The sequence below is a fragment of the Geotrypetes seraphini genome, chromosome 1, assembly GCF_902459505.1.
Source record: "Geotrypetes seraphini chromosome 1, aGeoSer1.1, whole genome shotgun sequence".
Taxonomy (NCBI): domain Eukaryota; kingdom Metazoa; phylum Chordata; class Amphibia; order Gymnophiona; family Dermophiidae; genus Geotrypetes; species Geotrypetes seraphini.
In genome coordinates, this window is record NC_047084.1 from 23,139,662 (window position 1) to 23,152,161 (window position 12,500).

Consider the following 12,500-nt stretch of genomic DNA (forward strand, 5'->3'; position numbering starts at 1 on the left):
GAGTGAAGGAGTAAAATTAACTTGAGTGTGTGAACCGGTTTGATAATGAAAATTAAAACAAACAGCGAACACTATACCAAAAACTCAATATGGAGATGTAGAAACTACCAAACTCACTAATTTAAAATTCACAAACTCTCTTGATATGAAGATAAAAATGCTTAAGCAGAAAACCAAGCCATGACAATTGTGGCAAACGTAACCAGATTGTCCATGAAATGAGTTTTGAATATAAAACAAGCTGATTATCAAATTTAAAAAACTAAAGAAACTTACTCTGAAATGAATTGAGTTTCACTGCTTGTGGTGCTGAGGTTGTGGGTTCAAATCTCATGCTGCTCCTTGTGACCCTGGGCAAGTCACTTAATCCCTCCATTGCCCCAGGTACATTAGGTAGAGTATGAGCCCACTGGGACAGATAGGAAAAAATACTTAAGTACCTGAATGTAAAACATGTGGAGGGGAATAATCGAAAGAAACATCTAAGGAAGATGGCTGCGAGTGGCTGAAAGTCGGAAAGCGTCTCTCGAACGCTCAGTAGAATTGGACATTTTACCTTATGCCTAAAAGGAGAAGGAGAAGTGCCGCTGGAGCCTTGCGGCACTCTGAATATCCCCCTGATATCACCATCGAGCAGCTCTTGAATCGCCTTCAGAGGGAGCCAACAATATCAGGGAATCGCCCGCTGGATTCGGCGGCACAGAGTGACGCCGCAAGAGGAATCCCTGGGCTAGAGGTCATGCTGAGCCCTGAAGCAAGAGACACTCTCCTCCAACCGCAGCGTACCAGCTTACCGTGGGAACCAGGCACGTCCAACGAGATAGTGCCTGCAATCCGGGAGACTTGTTCATTTGGGAGCTTTGAGACGGATACACTGAAAGACTTTTTGAGTCTTGAGAGTGAGACTGTGGTTGGAACATCGAAGAAAAAGGAGGCACAACAAGACCAACAAGCTACAAATTTGGGAGGTGAGATTAGTTCTTTTGTGGTTGAAAAACCTACTGGAATTACAGTGGAATCTCTCTGGGACTTAGTCATTAAACTGGGAAACTCTCTGAATCCACAAATTAAAGCGGTGGGAAAGAAAATCCACAAACAAGAACAAGAATTGAATGTATTACAATTGGAAATGACCTCAATTAAAAGTCTGAAAAAAATTAAGTTGAAATAACAGGGGTCAAACAGGTACAAGAAGTTGCGATTAAAGACTGTGTTAATATTAGGCGGAAACTGGAAATGATTGAAAATGACCATCGTGCCAACAACCTGAGGTTCTTAAATTTCTCTAGGGTTCCTTCTATGTCCCCCAGGGAAATGTTAAAATAAATATTTCCTAGAAATTTCCTCAGTTTCAGAGGAATTAATGCCACCATTCACACAAGTTTTTTAATTGCCTGCTAGAAATTTGGACCAGCAATTGATTAATGAGGGACAACAGGAACCACAATTAGATATTATCACTCTATTGGAAACTTCAATAAGAGAGCTGGCTATACCAGCAACATTGTTGGTGACTGTTGTGTTGGCACCAGATAAGAACTGGATAATGTTTTTTTAAAAATAGAACCAAAGAATTTCTGGGTCAGAAAGTACAGATTTTTCCAGATGTTACCAAAGAGACTCAAAAACAGAGAAGGCAGTTCTTGTTATTAAAACCTGGAGTAATCTCAGTAGGGGGGGGGAAGTTTTTTCTTAGGTTCTCCTGTAAATGTATTGTTCATTATGATTCAGATAAATATGTTTTCTTTGATCCGACACACCTAATAAAGTTTGTAGCTTTGAAACGTCTTGAGAAAGGTGGAATAACTGAAGTAACAACAGAGACACATGGTTAGATTACTCCCTGCGACTTCAGTCACTTTGATTTTCCCTTAAATTGATTTTCCTTAATTGTTAAATAGTCACTCTTTGAAAGTCTTGGATTACAGATATAATTGTGGACTATTGATTGCTTAATATTATAAGGGGAATATGTTTATACTAGTCTTTAAGCCCGTTACATTAACGGGTGCTAGAATAGATGTGTCTGTCTGTCTGTTTCTTTATCTCTCTCTCCTTGGCCGCTGTCTGTATCCTTCTGTCTCTCCCCCTCCCCGAGCAAAGCTGTCTGCCCCCAGGACACACCTCCCCCCCCAAAGCAGCCCCCTTTCCCTCTCCCTGTCTCTCCATGGCCCTCTTCTGTCTTCCCCCCCCCTGAGCAAAGCTGTCTGTCCCCAGCACACCTCTCCCTATCTCTCCTTGGCTCCTTCTGTCTCTCCCCAGCACACCCCTCCCCCCCAAAGCAGCCCCCTTTCCCTCTTCCTGTCTCTCCATAGCCCCTTCTGTCTTCTCCCCAGAGCAAAGCTGTCTGTCCCCAGCACACCTCCCCCCCCAAAGTAGCCCCCTTTCCCTCTCCCTATCTCTCCATGGCCCCTTCTGTCTCCTCCCAGAGCAAAGCTGTCTCCAGCACCCCTCCCCCCCAAAGCAGCCCCCTTTCCCTCTCTCTATCCATGGCCCCTTCTGTCTCCCCCCAGCACACCCCTCCCCCCAAAGCAGCCCCCTTTCCCTTTCCCTTTCCCTCTGGCTCCCGGTATTGATCCCCTTCTTACCCTCCCCTCCATCCCGGCGTCTTCTGGCCTGCTCCTCTTCAAAGCAGCCTGCGATCTTGGTGGCCGGCTTTAGCGAACCTAGCAAGCCGCTCTCCAACTCGGTAGCACGTTCCCTCTGACGCGATCCCGTGCGTCAGAGGGAGCGTGCTACTGAGGTTGGAGAGCGGCCTGCGAGGTTCTTTAAAGCTGGCCACGATCGCAAGCTGCTCTGAAGAGGAGGATCAGCGGCGGCGGCGAGTGAGGTGACACGGCGAGGACACAGGCAAGCAGCAAGTGAGAGGCAGCGGTGAGTGAGGGCGGGCAGTGAAGCGCCGAGGACAGGGAGAGAGCACAGTCGCGCGCCTTCAGCCCCCGCATGCGCCGTGAGGTTAGAATGTTGCCACAGAAGCACACCTCAGGGCGCCAGCGCTCACGAATTTTCGAAAGCGCATGCGCGCTCTAGCATTTTATTATATATGGATTTCTCCTATTTGGGGGTTTTTTTTTTCTTTCTTCCTTATGTTCCTAATTACAGTCTTACTGTACAAGATGTTATGCTTGATAATATTGTGTAAAATTGATAAATAAATAATAATTTTTAAAAAATAAACGTCTAAGTCCATTTTCACCCAAGTCGTAAGTCGTCCAAAGTCAGACACAGCTTAGGACACATTTTCGAAAAATACGCCCAAAATATTTTTTTTCTGAAATTCGTCTAACTATACGTCCAGCCGTCTGATCGTCCAAGCTGCTAAATCGTCCATCTTTATACCATATTTTCGTCCAAATATTCGTCCAAGTCAAAAACGCCTAGAATAAGCCCTGTTGGACGTGGGAGGGGTCAGCAAAGTGATGCACTGGACACCCAGACATGGCACCTGAATAGTGGGGTACCTTACAGGGCACTGCTGTGAACATCACAAAAAGGGTGCCCCATAAACATCTCAATACAGCTCCCTTATAGGTCATGGTGAACCCCCCCCAAAACGTACTATACCCACCGTTCTACAACCCCAATAGCCCTTATGGCTGCAGGAGCCACTTATATGGCAGTACAAAAGGGTTTTGGGGGGAGTGCACATGTTTCACCATGAATGCAATGATTACAGTGACTTATGGGCCTGGGTCCTCCTCTCCATGGGTCCCTAACCCACTCCCAAGATGACTTAAGCCACCTCTGTGCAGCTGTACTAGGCTTTCCTATGACAGGCTACCAGGTGCTGATATTTAAATTGTGATTACAATTTTTATGGGGGTGGGGGGGTTGGTGATCACTGGGGTTATGTGTGGGGGTCTGTACTATGTGTTTTCAGTGCTTATCTGGTCACTTTATATAGGTTTTTGTGACTTAGACCATGTTTTAAATGGCCTAAGTCACAACGTCCAAGTTCCGTCTAGGCTGTGTTGTAAAACTTTCGGTTATACATTCAGTACGACTAAGTCTAGCACGTCCCACGTCCATCCCAAATTCCGCCCTCGACACTCCTCCTGAAATGCCCCATTTAGCTCTGGTCATTCAGTGGCATTGGGAAGGCCTAGGTCGTTTGTAAACACGTGCAAAACCCGTTTCGATTATCGGTACTTGGAAGTCTTTCGTTTATGATCGTCCAAATGCCGACTTAGGCTGGTTTTTGGATGTTTTTCGCTTTCGATTATGAGCCCCTTAGGCTATAAATGGTAAATAAATCTATAATAATCAAGTTTCAAGTTTATTAGGTTTTTATATACCGCCTATCAAGGTTATCTAAGCGGTTTTACAATCAGGTACTCAAGCATTTTCCCTATCTGTCCCGGTGGGCTCACAATCTATCTAACGTACCTAAAATAAAATGCTAAGCGCGCATGCGCACTCTCACCGCGTGTTCCCTGAGATCTGATCTGTCGGGATGTGCCGGCAAGAGTGTGCATGCGCAAGAAAGAAAGAAAAAGAAAGAAAGAAATGCCTAAGTCTACACATCTATTCTAGCACCCGTAAATGTAACGGGCTAAAAAACTAGTAAATAAATAAACAAACTAAAAATATGAAAAGGTGGAGTATTGGTGCATGGTAATGACGTCACTACTGAGCCACAAGCAATGAATTATGATAGTATGGTAAATTCAGCGGACTCTAAAGCCTCAAACTAATGTAAAGCAATGCGGGGTGGTATAATATCCATGAAGTGAAGTTGAAGAGAAAAAGACACTATCGTGCACAGACTTTCCTGTATTCTAAGTCATCATACATTATGGCAAATCCATAGCTGATATCCAAATTTGCAGCTAATTGAGACACCATTATCTGTTGGTCTTCTCTAGTGTGTGCAATGTTGATGGGCAACCAGAACAACCTTTGTCGGTTACATCTGCTCATAAACCTTTCGTTAATTCATGGTGCTACGTCCATACTGAGTCAATATCCAACGGTGAATTTCCCTCTGCCCAAAGAAAGTGCATTACTGCACTTCGATGGTGCAATCTTGCAATGGAGCATTCATGTTTCTGACCGCATGGCTGCACTGTGCGTGTACGAACTATTTAACAGGCAATGTACGAGTAACATAGGTTGCATTTCACTAGCTCAGTTCTGGTTATTGCGTAATTTAACAATTGCCTTTAATTTCTGATTCACCCTCAAATATTTGCTGGCATCCTATACATATTTTACATAGGGTTCAGCATTCAGCAGAGCCTTTTGTAAAATACCAGGGTCAATTGTGAACATCTTAATCTGGATGTCCCTTATAAGCTCTGTGTATTGGTTTTTAATATTTTACATGGCCTAGCTCCTTATTTGCTGGATTTAGTTTCCTTAATGATCAGTAAACAGGTTATATACAATGAAATCAATACTGTTTACAATTTCAATCGCCTAAATCAATTAAGTTATTCCGTCAACTTAGCGCTTCTTTTAATTATCAAGCTCCGACTATTTGAAATAAACTTCCCTCACTGTTAGATCAGAAACTCATTATTTAGTTTTTAGAAAGCTTTTAAAAACAGTTTTAGTCAAGAAATTTTTCAACTGATTGTTTTTATGATTTTTTCAATATTGCCCATTTAACCAGTTTTGTTTCCAGTCATCTGCTTTATTGTAATACACCTTGAACTCATAAAGGCTATGACGGAATATAAAAAGCTTTGTAATGTAATGTACTAACATCCTATGCAAAAAGGGGCTTTACATCTGATAGAAATAAGGACATCAAGGTCAATTTAGTCTGTCTAGCTCCATTCCTTTTACAATGCCATATGGCCCAGCTGCCTTTTGAGCAGTAGTGGCTCGTGGCCAGTAGGGGGTGATGTTTATGGGACGGTAATGGAATGGATATCAGAACATGATAGTGCAGTATTTTGTGGAGTTTTTCTACAAAAGTGCCTGTTTTTCGTATGATTCTGCTTGACTCTAGTTAGATACAAGCATATGTGTCAGTTAAGGCCACGCCCAATAGAAGCGTAAGAAAAACAGGTGAATAAAAATCTGAATATGGATGCAGTCAAAGCCAGAAAAACACACTACAGATTAATATTGAGGGACGGTATAATAATATTCTTTTTATGTACTTTGCTATTAGGCTAGATCATGAAGGAAATCACATGGACTACATTTTGTTCTCTGTTTTGCTATTTCTGCTGTCTTTGGAATCCATTTTGTGTTCAGTTTTTTCCAAGTCTTTGTTTAGGCTTCCTAGCATCGTGGTGTTAATTGATACCAGATGTGCCTTAGGCTGGCTAGGATTAAGTATCCCAAACTAAGATATAACATGAATTAAATATAAGTGAACCAAGTTATGAATGTATGGAATGCTTGGGCCCAAGCAAGTGCTGAATGTGTGGTATGAATGAATTTGTAGTACTTAAAATGAAATGGTTAAATTAGAATCAGAGATCTGATTCTGTGATAGTCTCTAACAGGGAAAGGAGGAGACAGCCCCTCCTTTTCCTCCAGGATAAGGGCTTCTGTGTGAAACTGTCAGCTCAGAGAGCCCTCTTTTCCTTTAAGAATGACAGGCAAGCTGAGAACATTTCAGCACGTTTGCAGATTTCTCTTAATTGGATATGTTATAAAATGTAAATGTATATTCAGAAATGAATGTAAACAAACAAAAGTAATTTCTGAAACTTTTTTCTTTGTCTAACTTTTAAACACCTCCTTTGTTAATTTTTATTGGCTGTCAAACTGATGATGTCACACTGAGCCAAAAGTATATAATGGGAGTGTTTCGAGATATTAAACTGAGCTCGTTATCAGAAGGCCAGCATTTGGGCAACTATAACGATCTCCCGCTAACGTAACTGCTAATGCAATTATGCTTTATTCTTTTGGTGTCATGATTGAAAAAATTAAAATAATAAAATTACTTTGGTAACTTTACGTTAGCGCCATTTTGCATTTTTTGTTATTTTTCACACCTTGAGCTTCATGAGTGCGCGACTTCCCATGCTCACTTTTTGGTTTCTCCCCCAATTTTCATAAGCTTGAATCCTCTCAGTTCATCCTTAATTCCCATAGCAAAAATGTCTACACTACAGTGATGATCAAAAATAAACCAAATTTTTCCCCATTTACAATATAAACTTCAACATATATGCATTATTCTAAATTATTCTAAAAACTTACCCGTGCAATTGTCAAAGAACTAACAGGAAGGTTTTTTTCATATGTTCTGTCCATCAGCTCAGCTAATTCAGCTGTAAAGACAACCAAAAATGCATCCCATATTATGATAGGGTTCACAAAACATAAAACTGAAATGTTCTCTCTTAAGCCCTTCAGTACTTCCAATCCTAACTCTTCTTCTAATAGCCTTTATAGGTACAAAAATGTGCAATTCTGGAGATTGCACCTTCAAAAGGATTTAAATAGGATAGAGTTGGTCCAGAGGGCTGCTAAAAAATTGGTTAGTGATCTTTGTCATAAATCGTATGTGAAAAGACTTATACACCTTCATATGTATACTCTGGAAGAAAGACAAGAGAAAGGAGATACGATAGAGATGTTAAAATATATCTGTCAAAGGAAGTTTCCAGACACGGCCATTATCCCTGTGGGTCTTGCACTATGTGCAATACTTCTTTATATTGCGTTACCTGGAGCAATCCTCAAACCAATAAAACATATACCCTAAAGCAACAAAGCTCCTGTACTACCTCTTGGGCTGTCTATGTGATCATTTGCCCTTTTCAGATGTTATATGTAGGTTGTACCTTCAGATGCATCAAGACTCGTCTCAGAGAACACAAGAGCAGACTTCATACTGCCACTACTACAGCTCCCATGGTTCCCCACTGTTTAAAGTTCAATCACATGTTTGAACAACTCAGATGGTTCATTATTGAAACCCTTCCATCTAACTTCTCTGGTAATAAAAAACGGTATATCCAATATCAGGAACAATATTGGATTTTTGAACTTAATTATATTTTTCCTGTAGATCTTAATGAAAACATCGAATGGAATACCATTATTTAAATTTTGACCTAAGACCTTGTGACATTTTTCTGGCATCTTGTTCATAAGCTACGGACTCAGTTTGGCCTCTCAACTGCCTCTGCCGGGTGTTCTTCCCTGCGTTCTGCTGCTGCGTTGTTTTGAGCTCGAAAAATCGAAAGGTTCCTGAAGAAGGATGTTTTTCCGAAACTGAAGTTCAGTTGAACCCTTTACTTTGGAGCGGCCTCCTTTTATGTGTAGCTCCTCCTCGGGCTTTCCTTGTCCCGCTACACTCTGGGAGTCCTGATGTTTCTCATAGAGCCCCGATTGAGATAAGTAATTTTTTATATGTTTGTGCAGTACTCCTGTTTGACTGACTGTTGGAGCAGCTCTGGTGAATATATATTAATGAGTTATTATTACCTTTGTTAAAACACTGGTGTTATTACACTTTTTTCATTATTTAATATCACACATATGAAGACTCTATGATGGTGTGGTGTGTTGGGCTCGTGCCCTCGCATGGATTGCAATATTGAACAAATATCCGTTCACCTGATTTCACAATCCACACGGAGGTCTTCATACACAAATTAATAATTTATTGTTTATTGTTCACTTATTATTTCCCCGTTGCTGCTCCTCACATTCCGTCTTTCAGTGACACTATTAGGACTTTTTCTTTAGTTGTTGTGGATGTTCTAGGATATCTTGGTTTTGTCAACATAAATATATATGTGGCATTAGTGTACAGAAGGTGAGTCTTTTTCAAATGAAGGAAAACTCTAGAATGAGAGGGCACAGGATGAAATTAACAGGACACAGGCTCAGGAATAATTTAAAGAAATACTTTTTTACAGAATGGGTGGTGGGGGAGACAAAGGTTGTGTGACATGGAGACAGAATTTGTCCCTGTCCCCGCAGATAACCATCCCATGTCATTCTTTAGTGTTTGTCTCAACCTCAATCCTTCTATACCAGCAATCTTCAATGCAAGGCTTGAGGATCAGTGGCTGTGCTCATTCATAACATAAGAATTGCCACTGCTGGGTGAAGACCCTAGGCCTTCACAGATAGACCACTCAACTCTCGTTATGCTGATACAAATAATATGAGTTTTAATAATCAAATCGCAATAGCTTACAGGAACAAATCACACAGCATACAGAGTGATAGAGCATACACCAGGCTGGCCAGACTGATGGAGAACTTCCAAAGAGTTCTGAAGCTCTGGTCCCGGGAGCCCTCCTTTATAGGACTCTTATATGGCCCACCTTGATGCATATTACATTTCACATTTTCATTGGTTAATCATATTTATTATCTCATTTATTAATCTAATGATTGGTTAGCATAATGAGTGATACTGTGTGACCACACCCCTTATGATCTAATCCTACCCTGTATCCCAATAAATGTCCTGTTAATATACCAAGCCCCCCCCCCCCTTTCCAAGCACTTGGCCTAACGTTTTTTAGCTCTGTGGTTAGTTTTTACTTCCTTACATCCCTTGCTCTTACGCTGCACAGCGCAGTTTCTTGGTGAGTTTCTTACATCAATTTCAGTGTCTTCCTTTCCAGCTGTGTTTTCTGGCTGACCTTTCTTTCAAGAAAGCAGAAGTGTCTTTCAGAGCTCACAGTTTGTTAGTCAGAGTCCATTTTTACTTTTTCAGCATCCATTTTAGGCTCCATCTGTATTGGCCTGTTTCTGCTTAAATGGGGGAAATTTCAGGGGTCTTCACCTGGTCTCTTCTACACAGGACTTTTATACCCTTCCTTATGGGTCAGACCAGTGGTCCATCATGTCCAGCAGTCAGCTCACGTGGCAGCCCCTAGGTCAAAGATCAGTGCTCTAAATGAGCCCAGCCTCACCTGCATACTTTCCAGTTGAGCAGGAACTTGTCCAACTTTGTCTTGAATCCCTGGAGGGTGTTTTCCCCTACGACAGACTCCAGAAGAGCGTTCCAGTTTTCTACCACTCACTGGGTGAAGAAGAACTTCCTTACGTTCGTACGGAATCTATCCCTTTTAACTTCAGAGAGTGCCCTCTCGTTCTCCCTTCCTTGGAAAGGGTGAACAAACTGTCTTTATCTACTAAGTCTATCCCCTTCAGTATCTTGAATGTTTCAATCATGTCCCCTCTCAATCCCCACTTTTCGAGGGAGAAAAGGCCCAGTTTCTCTAATCTCTCTCTATACGGCAACTCCTCCAGTCCCTTAACCATTTTAGTCACTCTTCTCTGGATCCTTTCGAGTAGTACCGTGCCCTTCTTCATGTACAGCGACCAGTGCTGGATGCAGTACTCCAGGTGAGCGCGCACCATGGCCCGATACAGCGGCATGATAACCTTCTCCGATCTGTTCGTGATCCCCTTCTTTATAATTCCTAGCATTCTGTTTGCCCTTTACACTGCCACCGCACATTGCGTGGACAGCTTCATCAACTTGTCCATCAGAACTCCCAAGTCTCTTTCCTGGGAGGTGTCTCCAAGTACCGCCCCGGACATCCTGTATTCGTGCATGAGATTTTTGTTACTGACATGCATCACTTTACACTTATCCACATTGAACCTCATCTGCCATGTCGATGCCCATTTCTCGAGCCTGATTATGTTACATTGCAGAACTTTGCAATCCCCCTGTGTCTTCACTACTCTAACTTTGTATCGTCCGCAAATTTAATCACCTCACTCGTCGAACCAATGTCCAGATCGTTTATAAAGATGTTGAAGAGCACGGGTCCAAGCACCGAGCCCTGAGGCACCCCACTGGTGACGCTTTTCAGTCCGAGTGTTGTCCATTTACTCCCACTCTCTTTTCCTATGCTCCAGCCAGTTTTTAATCCACGTGAGTATTTCACCCTCGATTCCATGGCTCGCAATTTTCCAAAGTAGTCGTTCATGTGGAACCTTGTCGAACGCCTTCTGAAAATCCAGATATACAATGTCGACCGGGTTGCCTTTGTCTATTTGCCTTTTTACTTCCTTGAAGAAGTGTAGCAAGTTCGTCAAACAAGATCTGCCTTTGCTGAAACCGTACTGGTTGGTCCTCATCAGTCCGTGTCCATCAAGGTGATCAATGATGCAGTCATTATCAGTGCCTCTACTATCTTTCTCGGTACCGAGGTCAGACTCACCGGTCTGTAGTTTCCCGAGTCCTCTCTCGAACCTTTTTTGAAGATCGGTGTAACATTCGCCACCTTCCGGTCTTCCGGAATTTTTCCTAATTTGATCGACAGGTTGGCTACTAGTTAATTCTTCCCTCTCTCCTTAACCACGGGAATGGGGACAAATTAATTTCCTGTATCATTCTCTCTGAAGTCAAGAAAGCATGTGTTGTTCATTTTGCAAATTTATACCATGGCACATGCAATTTGATTTACAATTACATTTTGTGTCTTCACAATCTTCTTTTTCATATATCCAGGCTTATTTCTAGTGCTGATATTTCTTTTAAGTGGTGAAATCCCAATTGTTAAGCTGCTGTTTATCACTTCATCTGCTATCAAGTCTTCATTAGATTGAGATGATGATGCAGATAACACTGCCTCCACCTTTTCATTCAATGCAATTTTGCAGGCAGGCCAAAGCTTCTGACCTGGTTTTATGTCTTGTACTAGTTCCTTCTTCACCAGGACAAAAACTTTATCTGCCATTTCAAGATTGACTGCTCTAATTCCTGTCTTTTACATTATGGTTTATCTTGTCAAAGAGATTACAGCATTTCTTCTGTGAAGACTCATATTCAGTGAGGAAAAGAGCTTCATGAAGGCAAACCCAGTGCTGCCTTCACTGGAGAATGAACAGCAAACGAAGCACAAAATATAGTACTAATCACTAAACTCATTCACCACCAGAAAAACACATATTACAACAATACCTATTACACAAAACACTATTACAACAATACCTTTAGAAATCTTTGACAAGCATAGAACAGTTAAAAATACAAATTATTCAAATTATCGAACATTATGCAAAATGCAAATATTGCATGTCACACTGCTAAACATTCCTAACTTTGAGGTGAATTTGTACATTTATGACATTGGTATTGCAAAACCAAAAACGCATTTATCTTTAGAGGTTCGAGGGGAGATCCGGAAAACTACAGACCAGTGAGTCTGACCTCGGTACCAGGAAAGATGGTAGAGTCGCTGATAAAGGACTGCATCATTGATCACTTTAACGGACACAGGTTGATGAAGACCAATCAGCACAGTTTTAGTAAAAGTAGATCGTGTTTGACGAACTTGCTGCACTTCTTTGAGGAAGGGAGCAGACAGATAAGACAAGGGCAACCCGGTCGACATTGTATATCTGGATTTTCAGAAGGCGTTTAACAAGGTTCCGCATGAACGACTACATTGGAAAATTGCGAGCCATGATTCGAGAGTGAAATACTCACGTGGATTAAAAACTGGCTGAAGCATAGGAAACAGAGAGTGGGGGTAAATGGACAATACTCAGACTGGAAGAGCGTCACCAGTGGGGTGCCGCAGGGCTCAGTGCTTGGACCCGTACTC

The 12,500-nt window shown here is 41.9% G+C and overlaps 1 protein-coding gene across 3 annotated transcripts in view; it reads right to left on the minus strand.

Moving 5' to 3' along the window:
- The window catches only part of MRPS27 (mitochondrial ribosomal protein S27), a 144,822-nt gene that overhangs the window by 121,339 nt on the left and 10,983 nt on the right, over nt 1-12,500 (minus strand). For all 3 annotated transcript variants that reach the window (XM_033929102.1, XM_033929083.1, XM_033929093.1), the window contains exon 3: nt 7,168-7,238. In XM_033929102.1, coding sequence (XP_033784993.1) covers nt 7,168-7,221 — 54 coding nt within the window. In that variant the 5' untranslated portion in view covers nt 7,222-7,238. The remainder of the gene's footprint in view (nt 1-7,167; nt 7,239-12,500) is intronic.